Consider the following 22,064-nt stretch of genomic DNA (forward strand, 5'->3'; position numbering starts at 1 on the left):
GCAGTTTAAGAAAATTCCCATGATCTCCAAAAGATTTGTCATACCTGGCTGTAGTCAGTCCTGCTCCTAATCTGCATGAGTCCTGAGAGCAAAAGCAATGTATGCATGTTCAGTATTGAAGACTGTGCTTGAGGCTCGTTAATAAATTGATCCTTCTTAATAAAGAGAATCAGGCTTTAAGTTTTGTAACGTTTTATGTTTTGGTCAAGAGCAGATTTTATTGATACTGACAACCAGGAGAGAATTTCTGACTTACCTGTATTTAGTTAAAATATGCCTAATATCTGTCATGTGTATCTGCTGACATGGCTACCTGACTCTATTATGTTCTTTAATTGCCTTCTCCCTGGCTTCTGGCTGACTCCAAACGACCTTTCTAGCTCAACCTCTCGTTATTTCCTTATAACAAGTTGGTTCTCCAGTCAAAGTGGTCCACGGTCCACCTCACCAGTCTGCGTTGACCTGACCTTCTCTTATATCTTAGTATTGAAATCATATCCCCCTCCCCATTAAAGCCTGGCTTGGCTTCTGTAACCTCCACTAATATTCCTGGGCTCCTTGGCTAGAAGTGAAAGCCTTGTACTTAGCCCCTCTGGCATTCCAGACCACTTTTCACAACTTCTGTTAGTAATTGTTGGTTCATAATGTAATGGTATCCTTTACAAACCTGTAAGCTATTTTAAGAACCTCATCTTAAATATCTACATTTCCCCAGCCCCTATCCTACTTATAGATTATACTTATTTCATACCAAAAGAGACACAGTATTTGTGAGCAAATGTGAACGGGGAAAGAGAATGAATTCTATAGTAGCTTTGTGTTTAAAGTAAGGCTTATTTATAATCTATTTCAGTCTGGGACTTGATGGGATTTTTGACTTGGTGTCCTCATTATTTTTATGCATTTTAATTGCCCCGTGAATACATAAGATTAATTTTTCTCCTCTCCTGCCATAAAGGTATGAGTATAGAATAAGACTGTAGATTTTGTTTTTGGATCACCCCCCCACCCCCCACCCTACCCTCCTTTGAACAAAGAATGAGAAAAATATTTTTCTAGCCTTTACTAGTCCTCTATGAAGCTTTTGGTCAAATGTATTAGAAAACAAGATTACTTCATTACAAAGCAGTGAGATCTTGGGGGATATATAGTTGGGTTTTTTGTTTGTTTTTATTTTTCTTAAGTGAGAAGTGAGGAGGCAGAGAGCCAGACTCCCGCATGGGCCCTACTGGGATCCACCTGGCAAGTCCACTAGGGAGCGATGCTCTGCCCATGTGGGGCTGCTGCTCCATTGAAACTGGGGCCATTTCAATGCCTAAGGCGAGGCCACGGTGCCATCCTCAGTGCCCAGGCCAATCTACTTCAGTAGAGCCTTGACTGTGGGAGAGGAAGAGAGAGACAGAGAGAAAGGAAAGGGGGGAGGGTAGAGAAGCAGATGGGCACTTCTCCTATGGCCCTGACTGGGAATCGAACTCAGGACATCCACATGCCGGGCCTATACTCTACCTCTGAGCCAACTGATCAGGGCTATAGTTTATTTAGTTTATGAGTTCTGTTACTTTTATATCTCCTAAGTCAGTCTCTCTAGTTCTAAATTTCTTTGCTTTTAATATGACATTTTCAATAGCCAGGTGATTTTTCACTTGAGTATTACTGAAACCAAAGTCAATGCATTCCCATTCAAACTAACTATAAATATTATTGATTTACGTGTTCAGTAATTATGTACTCAATAGCCAGGCCCTGTTTGGTTGCCTAGTTCCTATAGTGATACCATCGTTCTTCCCATCACAGAGACTTGGTACTTTAGAGGCATCTTTGGCTATGTCTTGACGCTCCAAATCCTCTTGTTGCTGTTACTCATGCATTCAGTCAGTTCAGTGAATGGAACGCTGTATGTCAAGCACTTGATATACAATCACAAATAAAATACCCTCTTCTTTCAAAGTCTACGTTTGAGCAGGGAGAGCCTATCTTGGGCGCCTGCCTGGCTTGCTGGGGATCGGCGAGGGAGACTGGGTGGCTGAGCAGCATGATAAGGAAGAGTAATTAGGCGATGTCTGTGTCATGGTAGTTAGGGGACGGGATCATAAAGGGCCTAGGGACACTATAAGGCCTCTGGTTCTATTGCAGGGACTCTTGAAATGTCTCTTGGGTCCATCCTTTGCCATTCCCCTCTACCACCAACCTCTTTCATGCCCTTGTTCACCTATCTTTCTAGATGGACTGCCAGCCTCTTCTTTCTTCTCTTATTTCATTTGTGCATTTATTGCTACCAAATTGATCTTTCTGAAAATATTCATTTATTTTTCAATCAACATTAGTACCTGCTTTGAGCAAGGAGTTGTTAGGGTAATAGGGATATGACAAAGATAGAGATATTCCATGGTCTCTAGTCAGCGGGGAGACCAATTTAAACAGTGATTGTATGAATAATTAGTTATAGCTATATGGCTCTTTCACCTGGAGCAGGTTGCTTAGGCTTTCGGCCTCAGTTTCATTCTCTGTAGAATGGGGATATTTATGCTCCCTGACCTATAGAGTTGTGCTGATAAGATGAAATTACACAGGAAGTGCTTACAGGAATGTAAGCTGGAGTCCAGACTCTGCTTGGTGCTCAGAGCCACCTGTTTATGGGGAAACTTTATCTACAGCTGCCCGTCCTGACCAACTGCTCCTTGTTATCTCCTGATTGTGATCATTTCTGCCCATCCCATCTTTGATCTCACTTTTATCTCTAGTGACATGCACTTTGGTATTCACCTGAATTCCTCCGGGCTCACTACTGTAGGTCCAGCACCACCAGTTCTATGCTTCTTAATTTTTGTGACCTTTAGTCTTCTGTTCTAACATGTGGGTGTCTTGGTAATCAAATGAGATTTTAAAATTATTTTATACCTGCCACATATTCCTTGCATGCCTAGTACAGTGTTGGTTAGACATATAGTTGGTATGTAGTCCATCTTTGTTAAAATTGTAATTATTAAACATGTCTTATTATTCTAATTTATAGGATGTATAGTACACTCCTGGCTCATAAAAAACTACATATAAGAAATTTTGCTGCCGAAAGCTTTACCTTTTTGATGAGAAAGGTTAGTCTGATATTTTATGTGTTTATTGTTCATTAATCCTCAAGAATCTGATGAACAAAAGTTGGTATCTTTTATAATGTGGTTATTATGGACTAATTATATATAATATAATATAATTGTAATATGATATATAATACACACACCTGTAAGTATTTTGAATATATCTTACCATAGGTTTAGTCTTCTCACTAATGTGAAATAATTTGGATCATTTTTTTGTTGTTATTTAGGTTTTTGGTAGTTTTTAGTGTGCGTATGTGTGTATAAAGTACCCCCTAATTCAAGCCAATAAATACAGGAACAGTGAAATGAACAGGAATTTTTATAATGATTTCCTGAAAGGTCTGATTGGGTTGGTTTTCATTGTAAATTTTAGAGGGTTTTATAATAAAAACATTGGTATTAAATTGTCTTTAATACTCATAAAATATATGGTTTTCTCTAAAAGACAGAATTTGTCTTTATGTAGTTTTTCTTGGTGCATGCCTTATACCAATGAATTAATCATTTTTGAGACAATACAAGTGTAAGTATACTACTATAGTAGTTTGAGATGATTACAAATATCCATTCCTTTTAGAATTTTGCCCTAATTATATTTAAATATGAATCTGTAGTATAGCGAGTAAAATTTCTTCATTTGGATATGTGTATGTTTTATACAATTTTCCATTTACATTTTATGTTTTAGGTTTCTGATAAAAATGCACTTTTCAATTTAATGTTTCTCGATCTTGACGAACATCCGGAAAAGGTAGAAGGAGTTGGACAGTTGCTCTTTGAAATGTGCAAAGGAGTGAGAAACATGTTTCACTCCTGTACGGGGAAGGTAAATAACCGGGAGGAACACTCTGAGTCTGTGTGAAAGGTATTAAAAAGAAAACAAACCTGACCTGTGGTGGTGCAGTGGATAGAGCGTCGATCTCAGATGCTGAGGTCGCAGGTTTGAAACCCTGGGATTGCCTGGTCAAGGCACATATGGGAGTTGATGCTTCCTGCTCATCCTCCTTCTCTCTCCCTCTCTCTCTCACCCCCCCCCCTAAAATGAATAAATAAAATCTTAAAAAAGAAAAAAGAAAACAAAAGATTTACTGAAATGATGGACAGAAGCTTGCCAAGAATAAATAGCACTAAATGGGGAATTAAGTTTGCCTAATGTAGGCTCTAGATCACTAGGTATTTTTACTTACAAGGTCATTGCTCTCATCTTCATCCTGAATCCTACCTACAAGGTAACATCAACTGATTCATGAGCAAAGGTGGGTATGGAGGGGCAGCTGGATGATAGAAGTCCCATCGTGATTTAGAAATTCCTTTTGAGACAGTTAACTACCAAAGCTGCTATAATCTTGTTTATTCCTAGATTTGATTTTAAGATAGCTAATATAATCAGAGTGGTATTTCACAGTGCAATATTTAAAAATGAAGGTTTATATGTTTATTTTAATGACTTGGATTCCCACAGGCAGTGAAGCTAATTTTGCAAAAGCTAGGACCACTTACCGAAACAGAAACTCAACTGCCTTGGATTTTAGTTGGAGAAACACTGAAAAGCATGGTCAAGTCCACTGTGGTCTACATCTACAAGGAACATTTTGGTATATTTTTTGAATGTTTGCAAGTGAGTTCTAATTTTTCAGAATTTGTATGCCATAGGGAGTGCAAGAGGTGATTGTTGAGTAGTAGACCACTCCTGGAGATCGTATTTTATAGTTGCCCTTATACTTGTTCACAAGCACTAGGATTTCCCTTCCCTCTGCCCCTTGTGCTAATTTTATTTGTTTTGATACTTTGAGAAACAGTAGAGAGTAGTGGTTAAGAGAGCAAGCCTTGGAACCAGACTGCCTATGTTTGAATCTTGGCTTTGTTGCTTATTGCCGGTATGACTTGGGAAAGTTATTTAAGTCTTTGTTTCCCCTGTCTTTTCATCTGGTAAATGGGGTATAATATTTCGTCCTTCACGGTTGCCATGTGGATTGTGAGGAGATGCTTGTAAAGAACTTAACAAAGGTGCACTTAGACATGTTGCCTTTATTATCCTTAGTGACTCCCAGTAAATGTATCTTTTTCTTTTAAAGCAAAGGTATGTGAAAATTTGAACTACTTCACACAGTATTTTCAGTATTCAGTTAATAGATGAGTGGGATATTTTATAGTTACTCTCTTTGTTAAATACTCTCTCTTTTAAATTAAATTGTTTGCAGGAATCACTCCTGGATCTACATACGAAAGTAACCCAAACTAACTGTGGAGAAAGTTCTGAACAGATGAAAAGGTTATTAGAAACATATCTGATACTTGTGAAACATGGAAATGGATTGAAGATAACCAAGCCTGTTGACATTTGTAGGGTGAGTTCCCAACTTGATTTACTTAAGAGTTTCTTCACTAAAAGCTGATGGCTAAGTACGCACTGTTTTCTCTTTTATTTATAGGTATTGTCTCAAACATTACAAGTAGCTCATCTCTCTACATCTTGCCGAAAGACCCTCTTGGATGTAATTTCTGCTTTGATCCTCGGCGAAAATGTTTCCTTGCCAGAAACCCTCATCAAAGAAACCATAGAAAAAGTGAGTAGTTAATAATGTGTTTAACATTGTGTAAGCCTCCTGGGGCGTATAAATGAAGCGTGACCAAGGCTCTGCCCTCAGAGACTTTATAATTTTATTAATAGTCTTTGCATGCTATAATAAGGAAAACAAAGTGTGATAAAAGCTACTGTGTTTCCCCATGTATAAGATCTCCCATGTATAGGACGCACCCTAATGGTGGAGCCCGAAATTTGAAAAAAATGTATATTACATAGTTATTAAACTCAAGTTTTATTCATTATAAAATTCATACAACTCCTCAGCTGCGTGAAAAAGCAGGAAATACAAGTAAAAAAAAATCTGCAACCACTGTTTAAGACGCATCCAGTTTTTAGACTCCAAGGAAGTACACAAATCTCTTTGGCAAATATTAACCAAATATGCGTAGCCTACATTGTGCTGTGTATGGACTAGATTTAACAATGGACACTATGGTTTTTGATAGGGAAGTGCCCTGAAGGTGAGTAGTTATAATTTGTCGAAATAATCTATTGACGTCATGTAGAAACATAACAGTTAATTCTGTCTGGGGTTGAGGGACAGGTGGCTTTTCAAAGGACCTGTATTCGAGATAGTCCTTGAAGGTTAAATAACAGTCTGCCAGTGAGAGAAGGGGTTAAAAACTCTAGGAGAGGAAACAGCAAAGGTGTGTTCAAAAATCTTATGTCGTCTAGGCACATGGGCACACGAGGAAGTGTGATGCATATCCTATCGGCAAGGCTCTGCTTGGCTTTGAAAAGTTAGGCTGCCGGTATTGGAGGGCCCTGGCAAAATTTTAAGTAGGGAAATGATCTGGTGAAATTTGCATTTGAGTGAGTTTAGAAGATAGATTGGAGGGAAGTGATCTATTTTCAACCCCAAAATAGATCAGGTTCTTCCTGGCTTCATGTAGTGCAGAATTGGAGGCCCAGAGGAAGGAGTGAAATTGTGCTGCTGGCTCTCACGTAATGCTCTGTAGCTGGAGATGGTTGAGCAGCTCTGGCAGCAGACACGCAGTGTCTTCCCATCTCTAAGTTCCTACAGAGAAGGCTTAGCCCGGGGGCAGAGTACTGGCTGATGTGTGCTCACCGCCTGCTCACTCCAGCTGCTTTCCCAGGGAGGGCTCGCTGCCCTGGCTCCCACCTGTGTGTGTCCCTCTGCAGTGGTGGCTTCAGCAATCAGTTCTTTCCACCCCCAGTGACTGTGTTAACTTGACTCGAGCATCCCACTGCTTTCTGCTTACAAGTTAGAGGAACTTGAAGGTTTGATATTTTCTTTTTCCCCAGGAATGGGGAAAATACTCTGTGTACTTACATTAATATTTTTACTTATGGTCCACAGACTTTTGAGAGCCAATTTGAAAGACGTTTGATTTGGGATTTTTCTGAAGTCATGTTTGCTATGAAGCAGTTTGAGCAGGTGAGCAAGATACTCAATTTTGATTTGTTTTGTTTCTAATCTGTCAGGGTGAAATAATCAAATTTAAAATCCTGTGACTTTTGTTTACTTTCTTTTTTTAGAGAAACAGAGTACCGTAAGTATTGGGTGTTTTTCTTCATATATGTATTTTTCAAACTATTATATTCCAGCCCTGGCTGGTTGGCTCAGCGGTAGAGCGTCGGCCTAGCGTGCGGAGGACCCGGGTTCGATTCCCGGCCAGGGCACATAGGAGAAGCGCCCATTTGCTTCTCCACCCCTCCGCCGCGCCTTCCTCTCTGTCTCTCTCTTCCCCTCCCGCAGCCAAGGCTCCATTGGAGCAAAGATGGCCCGGGCGCTGGGGATGGCTCTGTGGCCTCTGCCCCAGGCGCTAGAGTGGCTCTGGTCGCAACATGGCAACACCCAGGATGGGCAGAGCATCGCCCCCTGGTGGGCGTGCCAGGTGGATCCCGGTCGGGCGCATGCGGGAGTCTGTCTGACTGTCTCTCCCTGTTTCCAGCTTCAGAAAAATGCAAAAAAAAAAAAAAAAAGCTATTATATTCCAATTTTAGGTCACAAGTGAAATTTTATTCCATATGCTAAGGTATTTAAAATGATGTTAGGTAACCAGCTTGTCTTTATTTATTTTATTTATTTTTTTCAATTCCAGTTGACATTCAATATTATATTAGTTTTGGAAACCAGCTTGTTTTAAAATAATCCTTCTGTAAGTTATAGAGCCATGTGGTAAAATTGAAAAAAAGAAAACAGTTTCAGAAACTTTAATGTGAATTTACAGCATAAAAAATAGTTTCTCAAACACTTTGCTTTAGAGGAATGTTGCAAAATAATTTCATTGTAACACAGTAGATGCCTGATACAATGAGGTAGGAATCTTTCCCATCAACTCCTGACCCCTTTCCGCTCACTCTCAACCATTTACCACTCCTTATAACTGGTAATCCTACAGTATACTTCACAGAAAACTATCCCTGAATCTGTTCTCTCATTTTTCCTTTTAGTCTGTAATAATACACATTATCATTTATCTCAAAACAAAACAAAACAAAACAAAACTCATCCTAGCTCTGTCCTAGCTTCACTGAGTACTTCCTGATCAGTGAGGGCCCTTTATCTCACTGATATTTTTTAGTAACTGTATCTTTATCTTTACCTTCTTTGTTCTCTTTGCTTTGTTTTTGTTATTTGTTTGTTTTGTTTTTGTATTAAAGTGAGAGGAGGGGAGACAGGCTGTCACATGCACATGCAACTGACTGGGACCCACCAGACAAGCCCCTGTATGGGATGATGCTCTGCCCATCTGGGGCTGTAGAGCCATTGCTCCATTGCTGGGCAACTGAGCTTTTTTAGTGCCTGAGGTAGAGACCACTGAGCCATCCTCAGTGCTCAGGGCCAACTCACTCAAGCCAGTTGAGCCGTGGCTATAGAAGAGGGGGGGAGAGAGAGAGACGGCAAAGGGGTGGAGAAGTAGATGGTTGCATATCCTGTGTGCCCTCACCTGGAACATCTACACACTGGGCCAATGCTCTACCAGGGTGTTTTCTTTTTTAATGCTTTTTATCAAAGTACTCTGTGATGTTTAAAATTTGCAAACAGGACTAAAAGGCAGTCACTTGATTTACTTCCATCTTACTGGGAACAAACCTAATGATTTTTAGCTATTTTTTCTGGTATTTATATTTTTAAATTATCTGAATTTACTTTTTCTCTATGCATTGGTTTTAGCCCTCATTTTAGTCTTCCTCTGAAGGTAGATGGATTCTGGTTCTTTTACACATCTTATCTTAACAGTTATGTCACAGATTTCGCCTGAATTCATATTTATCATATACTTGTTATTTTTTTATAAATAGTCATTTTATAATTATATTCCTTTCTTATATACCTTCTCATTTTTCCTGAAATTGACTCATTCTTTAAAAACTGGAAATTGTGTTCTTTGAATAGCTGGTCAATGTGTCTGTTTTCCAACAGCATTGTTGGAAATTCCCTTCAGGTGGCAAACAGATAATTTAGTAGCTCAATTTTCCCATCCTTTTCTGGAGCCATTCCTCATGGAGCAATTCTAGTCTAACTGGATTCCTTCTCAGCCCACTGCACAGATGTCAGACAAGGACATCCTTTACTTTTCTCCTGTTTCCTGGATCCCACGTCTTTCTTGTGTTATAGGTTTTTCTCTTACTTTGATGAACATTCTTCAGAGATTCTTTACAAGGTTAATGAAAGTAAAATTTTGAGGTTTAATACATCTGAAAATGTCCTCACACTGTATTGCTAGAAGTTGGGTATGAAATTGTTAGATCAACATTTTCCCTCAGATTTTTAGGCATCATTCCATTGTCTTCTGGCTTCCATAGTTCCTGTGGAAAGATCTGATGCTATCATGATTCCTGATCTCTGGTTGAGATCTTTTTCTCTGTGGAAGTGTTAGAATCTTCTTTTCCTTAGGTGTTCTGACATTTGTATTTGTTAATAAGTGTGATTTTTCCCCCCTTATTTTTAGCTTTTTCTACCCAGTTTTCTCTTATATATTGAGAATTGCTTCTTGATTGACGATGCTGCAGTCAAAGATGAAGCTCTGGCCATTTTGGCCAAGCTCATTCTGAACAAAGCTGCACCTCCCACCGCTGGCTCGATGGCCATTGAGAAATACCCTCTAGTCTTCTCACAACAAACGGTGGGGTAAGTTCTATGTCTTTATTCCCCGTATTGTTGGTAGGAATACTCATTTTAAAATAATGTATTTATATTAACGATACTGTAAAAAAATGAAGATCTATATATTAACTGGAAAGATATTCATGATATATTATGTGGAAAAAGCAGGTTATAGAATAATATGTGAAGTATGATACCATTTTGCAAAGTTAAAACATCAAGTGTTTGTAAGCATAGGAAAATACATGGAAGGTATACAAACAGTTTAACTGGTTTAATGCCAAGAGGATAGGAAGTGAAATAAAGACGTGCCTGTTAAATTTTGTTTACCTTTTATTTTAAAATACATTCACATGCAATTGCAAGAAATAGTGCAGAGATATTCCATACAGAACCTCCCCCCCATTTTTCCCAGTGGTAACATCTTACATAAGTTTGCTGCAATATCACAACTAGATAATTGTACAATGCACAATTTCATTTGTAGAATATTTGGGACCTGCAGCTAGGCAGAGTTCTTAGACTTGACATCAAAGATTTGACCTTGCACCAGCTTACTCAGACTTACTAGTTTCGTATGCACTTACCTCTGTGAGTGTATGTAAGTGGATGTAAAGTTTTTCACAGTTTTATCACATGTATATTTGTAACCACCACCAGAGTCAGGAACCAAAGATGTTCCATCAGTACCATGATCTTTTGTGCTACCTTTTAATAGTCACGCACACACCCTGCTGCTCCTCACTTCATCCCCACACCCAGGGAACCACTAATCTGTTCTCCATTTTTATAATTGTTATTTTAAGAATATTATATTTATATAAATGGAGTTGTCCAGTCCCCTTTGAGAGTGGCTTTTTCCCTCAGCACAGTCCCCTTGGAACTCATGCAGGCTGTGTACATCCGTAATCTATTCCTTTTTATGGCAAATGTCTTTCCGTGTGCTATTGCTGAGTAGTAGTGTTTAATCATTCACTTGCTGGAAGACCTTTAGGTTGTCTCGCTTTGGGCTATAATGAATAAAGCTATTATGAATATTCTTATACATATCTTTCTCTGAGATAAATGCCCAAAAATGAACTTGAATTATGTGGTAAGTGCTTAACTGGGTGATGCAGGGCGGAATAGTGTGTGATTTCATCACACTTCTGAGAACAGCGTGCTATTAAACATGTATGAATTGTTTATTTATGAAATTTCTAGTGAAACCAAAGATGGGGGTGGGGAACTACTGAATTGTATGTTAAATTACGGCAGGAGCGATTACATTCTGTTCTATTTTAAACATTTGTTTTTCTTCCCTTCTTTCAGAGCCTACCTAAGGCAGAAGAAGGCTAGATCCAAGGGAGGAAAGGGGCAGACTTCAGTATTGGACCATCTTTTATCTATAATTCAGTTACCCCCCCCAAAAGATACTACTTTCCTTTCACGATCTTGGGCAACCCTTCTTGTGTTACCTCATATCAGGTGAGAAAATACATCATGTTTTATTTTTAAAGAGATGTGTAGCGTGCTGATTAGAGCCCTTATTATTAGGCCATTCCTTGCTATTTCATGAAAAAGCCAATTTGAACTTTCCCCTTTTTCTCCTCACTTGGATAGACCTCTTGAGAAGGAGAAGGTGGTACCACTAGTCACATGCTTCATAGAGTCACTCTTCATGACTGTTGACAGAGGAAGCTTTGGAAAAGGTCAGTTACAATTCCCATTTGTTCTCTCTTTCTTTTCTGACACACCCAAAGTCATTGTAAACTCATAGAATACCAGAGAATAGTACTAGCATTGTGTTCTGACATAACCTGTATGATAAATAAATACAGAAAAAAGAAGGCAAGAAGGAGGTAATGCACCTGTACTTCATAGCTTGGTGACCAGGTCAGGGTAGTTTGAACATAAACTGAATCTGAAGGTCAGAGAAATAGAACCCTCGTCATTCTCAAGCCCCAGCCTGTTCTTGTTCCCTGTGTCCCGTGACCAGCCTGCCCCTGGGACACACCTTATGCTCCAGGCATTTGCTTAGTCTGAGCAACATGCTTCCTTTCTCAACCCTCTGGTGGCTGCCCTTCTACACGCATTCCTTCCTCCTGGAGTTCTGTCTACGTCTTTGCCATTTGGTGAACTCTCACTTATCTTTCAAAACAGCTCAAACACATCACCTCAAGGAAGGCCTTCATGATTCTTCTGGGAGGAATGTGACCTCCCTGCCACAGATCCCATTTCCCTCTGTGGACTTGTTTGTCTCCCCTCACTAGCCTGAGGGCAGCAATGTACAAGTGGATATTTTATTCTAGCACAGTATTTCTTTTCCAACAGTAATTATTCATTCATTTAAACTATTAATGTGCTAACTTCTGTGTTAGATACTAAGCAGACATATTAGAGAATAAGGTAGATTCCCCACATTTCAAATGCTGAGCCACACGTGACTGCTGCTACCGTATTGTGGTTGTTTATTAGCCCAAGTAAGAACATTCTGACCATTGCAGAAAGTTCTGTGGGGCAGCACTGTTCTAAAGCCTACAGCAGGGCTTGGCAAAATGTTTATGTAAAGGACTAGTACATATGTTAGGTTTTATGGGCCACGTTCAGATTTGTGGTATATTCTTTTTTGTTCACTGACTTTAGAGAGAGAGAAACGTTGATTTGTTGTTCCACTTATTATACATTCATTGGTTGATTCTTGTACGTGTCCTGACTGGGTATTGAACCTGCAACCTTGGTGTATCGGGACAATGCTCTAACCAACTGAGCTACCCGACCAGGGCTGTGGTATATTCTTTTTGTTTGTTTTTTGTTTTAAACAACTCTTTAAAAATTTTAAAAAAATATTCATATCTTGCCAGCCATATAAAAACAGACTACCTACAAGATTTGACTTATTGACCATAGTTTGCCAACATCTAGTCTAGATTTAAATGAATGCATAATTACTATTAATTAAGTAGATTAAGTATAGCAGCCATTGGATATGCAGATCCTTGTAAATTAGAGACAAAGTCAACATAAGTTTTATGTGACGATACTGTCTTAGCTTTTAAAAAGTCCAAGTCTACTTGCCTCATAAGTTCTAATAGTGGTAATGCCAGTCGCTGGAACCATTCCTCTTCCTCCTCATCTCAGTTCATGTAACATACGCATTTATTCTCTAACTCTAACTATATTTTCCTCTTAAGAAAGTTAAAATATAAGACTTGGAGCCTCTCTCTTTAGTTCCTGTTAAATTATGACATTTGACAGGTAATTCTTGAGCAGGCTCAAATTTAACTTAAGTTTGTGTAAATAACAAATGCCAGATAAATGAGATTTCTGGTTGTTATTGTGTCAAAGAAATAGCTAAGTTGGTTTCTTCCATCTTCCTGCCTCTAGGGAATTTATTTGTTCTTTGTCAAGCTGTAAGTACTCTGCTAAGTTTGGAAGAATCTTCTGAACTTCTTCATTTGGTTCCCGTGGAACGTGTGAAGAACTTAGTGTTGTGAGTAAACCTATTCTTCATTTACCTTAATAACATATAAACTGAAAGCTGCTGTGTTTGTGAAATATTGGACATAATAAATGTCCAATTTTGATCTGTTCTATACCTGAGCTGTATTCACATAGGAGATTTATAATTATAATTAATTTAAATCCTCCAATTCAGATACATACAGATCTTGACAATCTTTAAATACAGATTTATCTTGATAAAGGGGTGCTTTACTGTGTGTGTGAATTCGTGTTGTAGAATTTATACAGGATATTAGTTCTCCCAACCATACATTGCACAGTGATGGCCCTCTATAACTTGTTGAGTGGTTCTAGCATCCACATTCCTGCTACTTTGATGTTCTGTCTCAGCCTGACATGGTCAGCATCTCAGGAAACTTTCCCTGTGGTCCTTTTGCCAGTTTTCTTCAGTTTGCCTGAGCCAGCTCCTGGTTTGGGTAGTGTAGCTCAGAGCTGTTAGACACTCACTACTCAGCTTAGTGTCCCTTCTGAAGGACAGGCCTTCTGAAAACCTGGTAAAATAGTTTGCTTCTGTTTCTGGAGTTCAGTACATTTCATTCCCATGCTTTTTTGAGAGAGGCAGGGAGAGAGAGACAGGAACGTCGAGCTGCTCTTGTATGTGCCCTGGCTGGGGAATCAAACCAGCAACCTGTGCACTCTGGATTGACACTGCAACCAACTGAGCTATCTAGCCAGGGCTTAATTTTCTTTCTTTCCTCCCACCTTTTTTTTTAAGAGACAGAGAGAGGAAAGGGGGGGAGGAGCATTCATTTGTTGTTCTACTCAGTTTGTGCACTCATTGGTTGCTTCCTGTGTGTGCCCTGACTGGGGATCAAACCTGCAACCTTACCATTTTGGGACAACACTCTTAACTGACTGAGCTAATCGACCAGGGCTCCCATACCTTTAAAAACAGACACTTATTCTGTTCTTTCCATAAATATTCATTCACTTTTCTCATGTACCAGGCCCTGTTCTAGGCACTGCAGGACACAGTGAATGAAACACAAAATTTCCTGCCTTTTAGCATGCTAACGAGAGAGACAATAAACAAAGTAAATAAGGAAAATAAATTCCCTGTTAGGTGGTGGTAAGAAAATTAAAGCAGAGTCAGGGGGCAGGGAGAATCTGGTGGTAGGGGACAACAGCAGGTTTAAATACAGGAGGTCTTCTCACCAAGGAGACATCTGAACAGAAACCGGAAGTGGCGAAGCAGTAGCCACAGGGATATCAGAACTCTGGGGCACATTCTCTTCCAGACCCAGGGAGACGTGCCTGCCCATGGAGGGGGTGGGGCCACGGGGTGCTGGCTTGAGCAGCAAGGAACTGTTCTGTTGTAGCTGAGCCGAGCAAGGATGGGGAGGTCATAGACGTGGGGATGGCATGGCAGGCCGTGAACGACTTTGCCCATGCTAGAGCGTTGGCTTTTACTCTGAGTAGAAGGGGGACACAGGAGGATTTGGGGCAGGGGAGTGACATAAACCTGATTAGGATACCCTAGCTGCTCTATTGAGAAGAGACTAGAGAAATAAGAGAAACCAGTTAGGTCTCTTTACATTTACCACCTCGTATCCAATAGCACTTTTCACCTGCCCTTTTCCCCTCCTCCCCTCTTCCCCTCCTCCCCTCCTCCCCTCCTCCCCTCCTCCCCTCCTCCCCTCCTCCCCTCCTTCCCTCTTCCCCTCTTCCCCTCTTCCCCTCTTCCCCTCCTCCCCTCCTCCCCTCCTCCCCTCCTCCCCTCTTCCCCTCTTCCCCTCCTTCTGTCCTCCCCTCCTCCCCTCCTCCCCTTCTCCCCTCCAGCCTGGTCTCTCAGGCTAGCCTCCTTTCCCTGATGTGCTTCCCCATCATACTCCTCACTGTCATACTGATTATTTATTAGTTTATTTGCTTACTGGCTACCTTCCCCTATTAGAGTATAAGCTCCGGGAGCATAGGGACTTTTCTCTTGTTTACTGCTATATCCAGTGTCTGGAAAAGTCACTGGCACATAATAGACACGCAGTAAATATTTGTTGAAGGAGTATGGCACATGGAGGCTAAGCGGCTTACCCGGGGTCACACTGCAGATGGATGACGGGCTCTCTCCTGCCTCTGCTGCCCTGCCCCGGAGCCCGTGTGCTGGACCCCTCCTCTGCGCTGCTTCCCTCCTTCCCTCACTGTCGTTGTCATTTACAATGATATAGATAAAAAAGACAGCATTGGGTTTTAGTTGAAATGGCATATTCTAATCCCGTCTCTGCCTCTAGCTAGCTGTGTGTCCCTGAGCACCTCAGCCACTGTCGCTTGGCCTCAGATTCATCTTTAAAATGATGCTCAGTGTCCACGTAAAACTTGTATCTGTTCCCTTTTCCATTTCCTTCATCAGTGATAGTTCTCTGGTTTCTCCTGCAGTCTGAATGCTCTGGGATGTACAGTTCGGTTTGGGCCTAATAAATATCTTGTTGCAGAATGTTTCCTTTGGAGCCATCCGTGTTGCTGTTGGCTGATCTCTATTATCAGAGATTATCCTTATGTGGCTGCAAAGGGCCACTTTCTGAAGAAGCTTTACTGGAATTATTTCCCAAGTTGAAAGCAAACATTTCAACTGGTATATCCAAGGTAACACTGTTTGTGGTGTGTTCTCTGCCTCTCCCTTTTTCTTTATATGTATTACCTGTCCTCTGGGTGGTCCTGCTGCTCACTTAGGTGTGTTGAAATACCTGAATACATTATGTAGAGATAAAAAACATGGATTTCAATGGAATTGTAAGCTTAATTAGATTCTTTGCACTTATTTACAGAGATGCTTGTAGTGTCACCGTTCAAAGAAACAACATAGTTTTATGTGCAGCCTTCCCAGTGTGGTCTGGTTGTTAAGTTTCAGGTGCTATTTGAATATATGTGGGTTGATGTTGAGTATGAAATAAGAGATAGAGTAAGCTTATGTTACTCTGACAAGTGGTATATTTTTCATAATTCTATAAAACTTAGATCTCAACTATTAATCAGTTTCTTCTGTTTAAATGTTGGAGTTTGAAACATGCCTTTACTTTCTCTAGATACGGCTTTTGACAATAAGGATTCTAAACCACTTTGAGGTTCAACTTCCGGAACTAATGGAGGTATTTTAATTTTAACTGTTCAATTTGCATATATTTCTTAAAATGTAATTTGATATATATTTTTATTTCCAAAATTATAATTTCATAGAAAATTCAAACACTTATGTAAATACCATAAAAATTTAATTTTTATCCATAATTCTTGTTCCTGCCACACCCACAAGACTACCAGTGAAAATCCAGTTAACTGGTGAATGTTATCTTAGACTTTTGTGTGCACACACATAATTTAATGGTGTCATGAAGGTTTTTCTGTATCAGTAGCTCTCATCCTACCCCTACTTCATTTCTTTTGAAGTTTGAATAGCAACCCACAGTTTAAAATATCTTACTTAACCAATTCCCTTTCAGTGGTCACATTTAATGTTCTTCAGGTGGGGTTGTTCACAGTTTTTCAGGATTTTCAGTAATTCTACAGAGAACACTCTTACAGAGATATTTTGATAGTGCAAATTATTAGTTCTTGAGGTAGAAATTACTTCTACTAAAGGTAGGCTGGCAAAATAAAAATACATACGGTATACATTTTCTTTATTTCAACAAATGTTACCAATCAATTTGAATCATTTCGAGAACTTCTTATTTTTTCCTTGTCATTTCTGTGCTAGCTACTAATCCTAAATTATTGACTGTAAAGTAAATGGTGTGAGGAAAAACGAATTGCTTACCCCCAAAAAGTGTGCCTTCTTTACTTTACAACATTAGCAGATCCTAATTTTTATGTTTTCAACCTTTGGTCACACTTAATGGCTCTTCAGGAAGATCCCAGGACTGATGTGTCCCTTGGTTTTCCCTGCTGTTCAGGACGACGGGCTCTCGGAGCGTCAGTCGGCCTTTGCTATATTACGCCAGGCAGAAGTTGTCCCTGCGACTGTGAATGATTACAGAGAGAAGCTTCTTCATCTGAGAAAACTAAGACATGATGTGGTACAGTCTGCAGTCCCTGATGGGCTGTTACAGGAGGTAGAAAACACTGTCTTTTTTTTTTTTTACTCTATGTATGCATTTAGATCTGTTTGACTGGCTTTTGAAAAGAGAAACATTCCAAGTAGTCACCCAAAAAAGAATATTTAAAACTAGATAAAACCTTAGTTCTCTTAGATGCTCTGAATTAGAGGGCTGTGCTGTCGGCCGTTTCAACAATGGAAATAATTTCCCCCTTCCCCTGGAGTTGTGTGTCCTGTGTGAAGGTAGATAGTACATGACAGCAGGAGGACTCAACTTCAAGTCTAAAGCCTGATCTTTTCCGGGTTTGTTCGCTGCTGTGTCAGCCCCCTGCCTTTTGAGCCAGGGAGTTTCTGCCTGTGACCCTTGAAGACACTGCACGGAGTCCTGGGTGAGGGAGGCCAAGTAGAGGCATTCCCCTTTAAGCCAGGTAGTTCTGTGCTCACCCTGCTTTATATTGATACGTTAGTGTCCTGTGTTACATTTGCTGCTGCAATAGTTACAAACACCTGCCCCCAAGTTAGTAACAGAACTGCCGCTCTACATGATGCCTCCCTAGCACATGGGATGCTGGTAGGGACTGTCATCGGAAAAGGTGACTGAGGAGACTTAGACCCTCTGAATGGAACTCCTGTAATGCGTGGTTTTGCAAGCTCCGATATCCACTTGCAAAGCTACCGTGGCCATTCCCAGCTTGGGTTCTTTGCGTTTGGTGCTTTCCTGATGACTGTTGAAGTTTTGTCTGATAAGGTGATGGCGATGGCAGTATTTGTTAGGATGGCATTCAGTCACGAGTCAGATCTGTTGGTTTAAAAATACCCTTTTAGCATGAGCATCTAGAAAGAGTTTGAATACTGTGTTTGCTTGAGTGATTCTTCTGTGACATTTTGTGGAGAGTTGGAAAGTCATTACTCACTGACTTCTGGATCGGCACCTACAACTTCTTCGTAAAGCGTGAGCTCCTTTCTGGATCTCCGGCTGTCTGAGCTGGGAGATCTGCCTGTCGGTGCCTTTCTGTTGTAGATCATTGCCCACTTCCTGAGTGAGTCTGTAATTGCAGGTGCCGCTTCGCTATTTATTGGGCATGTTGTATGTTAACTTCAGCGCTCTCTGGGATCCTGTTATTGAACTCATAAGGTAAGCATGGGTTAAGTGGATGAATCTATTATGCTTTAAATACTGCGGAACAATGGGGCCAGTACTACAGTCCAAGGCGTGATTTAGATGAATAGGTGTATACAATACTCAATAGCTACCATAAATCCTTTGTGGGACATGGTGAAGAAAAAATAAACATGAATTATTCTCTCTGATGCCAAGTTTTTCAACAGTTCAAATGTTATATGTATGTTTCTTTGTACACTGAAATAACTTTGGAGAATTTTCTCTTTTTACTTTATATGATATATCTGTACTGTTGAATATTTTCAATAACAAAGTATCGTATAATAACTGCGTAATTGTATTTATATATATCAGCCATTGAGCCAAACTTTAACTTAAAAATGAGGACTTAAAAACTTTTGTTTTCTAATATCCCAAAATTTCTTTAGCTTTAAAAATATACACAATTTGTGTCTTGTATAAAGTTTATGCATATTCTAAGAAAATTTTTGACAAAAAGAATATAAACACTTTCAAATACTGGTTACTGGTATGTCAGATTTTATGAACACATATGATGGAGCTAATTACTCTCATTCAAGTTCTGAAAGGCATGTTGCATGCAGTTAGTAAATATTTATTTTGCCTTTATGTTAATAAATATATTTGAATTTATGTGAGCAAAGCCAGTATTTTAAAGTTAACTTTGAACAAATGGAGTTTTTTTCTCTAAGTAGAGGCCTCTCCTTTCCTTAATGGGTTGTATTTTATACCCCAAGCCCCATCCATATTATTGTGCCTTTAAAAAGTCATCTTATGGGTGTCTACTTAGGTTTTTAAAAATACCATTTAGTATCTTATGACTATAAAAATATTTTGTGGTCATTTTGAAGACAAGAGGAAAATAAAGAAGTTGTTTATACCCACATTCAGGGATGACTTGATTCACATTTTAGTTTCAGCCTTTCACTCTTCTTTCCCTGTGTGGGTCCCAAAGTAAGGATCACAGCACATATTTTGTCTTATAATCTTTTTTTTTTAGCTCTCATGCACATGAAATGGAAAATAAGAAATTCTGGAACGTCTACTATGAACACCTAGAGAAAGCAGCAATACATGCTGGTATGTAAGGGGCGTCAGGTGGGACTGGGAGAAAAGTGGTGGTTTAATCTTTGCTGCTTAATTACACATGAAATTGGGGAAGCAGAAATGAGAAACGTCGTCCCTTGGACCCCCTGTGGGTTTGGGATGTTGTTTCTTTGCATTACGAGAGAAAGGAGTCCCCTTCTTTGGGGAAGGAAAGATGTTAACATTTCTCTGGTGCTTATGATGACATTTTTTTTCTTTCAGAGAAAGAACTGCAGAACGATGTAGGAGATGAGAAGTCCATTGGAGATGAAAGTTGGGAGCAGGCTCAGAAAGGAGATGTTGGAGTGCTTTATCTTGAGCAGTTAACATTGAAAACCAACTGTCAGGAAAGACTAGACCACACCAATTTCCGATTTTTGCTGTGGCGAGCTCTGGCAAAATTCCCGGAGAGGGTAGAGCCACGGTCCAGGGAGCTCTCCCCGCTCTTCTTGAGATTTATCAGGTAAGTGTGTTCTCTTCTTGGGATTTTCCTGGTGGGGTATGAGGAAGAGAAGGTACAAAATATTAAGCTCCCAAATTGACTGAGTTCCTTTGACATCTGTTACGTTTGTAAATCACGGGCATGGATCTGTCAGCCAACAACCAAACTAGTTTGGTTCACCGCTTAATTTTACATGAATTTATCTGGCCCACAAATGGAGTTAATAAAATATTCCAGGTTACAAAAACAAAACAAAACAAAACAAAAGGCCATATTGAGTTAGCTCAATGTACAAAGAACTTACTGTTTCTCACCTTGTTTGTTCATTGTTTTCACTTGATGGCTTAAAAGTATTTTCCAGACCTTAACCCTTGCCGCTGTTTTGAGCCTCTTGAATGTTTCTCATGATGCTGAGGAACATACTCTCAAAAATTAACAAGAACGTTCTGGAGCATTATTCTGTTTTGACTAGATAAGATGTGTGAGAGTCGGATTGCTTTAAAACTAAAGATAAGGAGCCTGACCAGGTGGTGATGCAGTGGATAGTGCATCGGACTAGGAAGCAGAGGACCCAGGTTCAAAACCCTGAGGTCGCTGGCTTGAGCGTGAGCTCACTCGGCTTGAGCGCTGGGTCACTGGCATGACCCCATGGTTGCTGCTTGAGCCCAAAGGTCGCCGGTTTGAAGCCCAAGGTCTCTGGTTTGAACAAGGGGTCACTCAGTCTGCTGTAGCCCCCCAGTCAAGGCTCATATGAGAATGCAATCAATGAACAACTAAGGTGCTACAATGAAGAATTGATGCTTCTCATCTCTTTCCCTTCCTGTCTGTCCCTCTCTCTCACTCTTTCTCTCTGTCAAAACAAAATGGAAAATAAATAAATAAAGATAAGGAATGTGATGTATAGAATAATACTAACTAATCAAATGTATGCTTCCCAGTACTCTTTTTTATTATATGGAGAAATGCTGCAGGGTTAAGGTTGAGCAGGCTGTGAACCACAACACGCCAGGCTCATTCAGGGAACAGCAAGGACAGCAAAGTGGATACAGCATTTCCCTGGAGAAAGTGTTGGAGATGAGGTAGAAAGTTAATAGGAGCAAGTTGTGTAGGACCTTTACTGATAGTAAGGACTTTGGTTTTTATTATCAGTGAAGTGGGAAGCCACCAGTAGGTTTAAACAGAAAGATAACATGATTTAAGTTTTCTTAAGGGATTTTCTGGCTGCTGTTTGGGAATAGACTGTGGGATGGCAGTGGTGAGAGCGGAGAGAGTCAAGAGTTAGGAGATTGCAAAAATCTGGGGAAGAATAAATGGTGACTTGCCTGACATTATAGTAGTACAGATACTGAGAGGTAGTTGAGCCCTGGATGTTTTTTAAAGGATTTCAGTTCAATAAGATATAGTTTGAAGAATTACAACTACATTAGCCTTCAGGATTCGCCAACAGCTCAGCTGTGTTATGGCGGGGATGGGGTTGAGGGTAGTGAGGGGGGAGGTGCAGGAGGAGGAAAGGGAGGGATCAAGGATATCTCTGAGGGTTTGGCCCAAGCAACTGAAAGAAGAGAATTCCATTTACTGAGATTGGGAGAACTGCAGAAGTTTGCAGATTTGTGGGAAGATGGAGTGTTTATTTTCAGATCATTAAGGTTGGGATACTGCATAGACATCTAAGATGTCAAATGGCCACTTGAATTTAGAATTTCAAGTTTAAAGGAAAGGTTTGGTCTAGAAATAATAAGTTTGAGACTCATAAGTATGTATAATAAAAAATTATGGGTAGGGAATTAAATCACAACTGTGTATATAAATATCGAGAAAGAAGATTTTCAAGGACTGACAGTGATGCTTAGTGGTTGGGAGATAAGAAACCAGCAAAGGAGGCCAGGAAAGTGATGAAAGAGGAGCTAAGACCACTTAGTATTCCTTGGAGAAAGGATTTCAAGGAGAGTAATCAGTGGAATCAATTGTGTCTGAGACATTGGTCAGAAAAAGAATAAGAATTGACCAATGGCTTTGGAAGTGACCTTAACATGAGTTACTTGGGTTAATCTGGTAGGGATGGAAGCCTGATTAAAATGGGTTGAAGAGAGAATGGAGAGGA

At 39.9% G+C, this 22,064-nt stretch overlaps 1 protein-coding gene across 2 annotated transcripts in view; it reads left to right on the top strand.

Annotated features, from left to right (window-relative positions):
* Window positions 1-22,064, top strand: part of UTP20 (UTP20 small subunit processome component) — a 94,845-nt gene that overhangs the window by 5,745 nt on the left and 67,036 nt on the right. For both annotated transcript variants that reach the window (XM_066262659.1, XM_066262667.1), the window contains exons 6-21: window positions 3,014-3,095; window positions 3,787-3,924; window positions 4,561-4,716; window positions 5,300-5,446; window positions 5,531-5,665; window positions 7,007-7,084; window positions 9,606-9,784; window positions 11,072-11,227; window positions 11,363-11,451; window positions 13,127-13,232; window positions 15,691-15,841; window positions 16,282-16,344; window positions 17,149-17,307; window positions 18,350-18,426; window positions 19,436-19,515; window positions 19,744-19,984. In XM_066262659.1, the coding sequence (XP_066118756.1) occupies window positions 3,014-3,095; window positions 3,787-3,924; window positions 4,561-4,716; window positions 5,300-5,446; window positions 5,531-5,665; window positions 7,007-7,084; window positions 9,606-9,784; window positions 11,072-11,227; window positions 11,363-11,451; window positions 13,127-13,232; window positions 15,691-15,841; window positions 16,282-16,344; window positions 17,149-17,307; window positions 18,350-18,426; window positions 19,436-19,515; window positions 19,744-19,984 (2,037 nt within the window). The remainder of the gene's footprint in view (window positions 1-3,013; window positions 3,096-3,786; window positions 3,925-4,560; window positions 4,717-5,299; window positions 5,447-5,530; window positions 5,666-7,006; window positions 7,085-9,605; window positions 9,785-11,071; window positions 11,228-11,362; window positions 11,452-13,126; window positions 13,233-15,690; window positions 15,842-16,281; window positions 16,345-17,148; window positions 17,308-18,349; window positions 18,427-19,435; window positions 19,516-19,743; window positions 19,985-22,064) is intronic.

Source organism: Saccopteryx bilineata, chromosome 1, assembly GCF_036850765.1.
Source record: "Saccopteryx bilineata isolate mSacBil1 chromosome 1, mSacBil1_pri_phased_curated, whole genome shotgun sequence".
NCBI lineage: Eukaryota > Metazoa > Chordata > Mammalia > Chiroptera > Emballonuridae > Saccopteryx > Saccopteryx bilineata.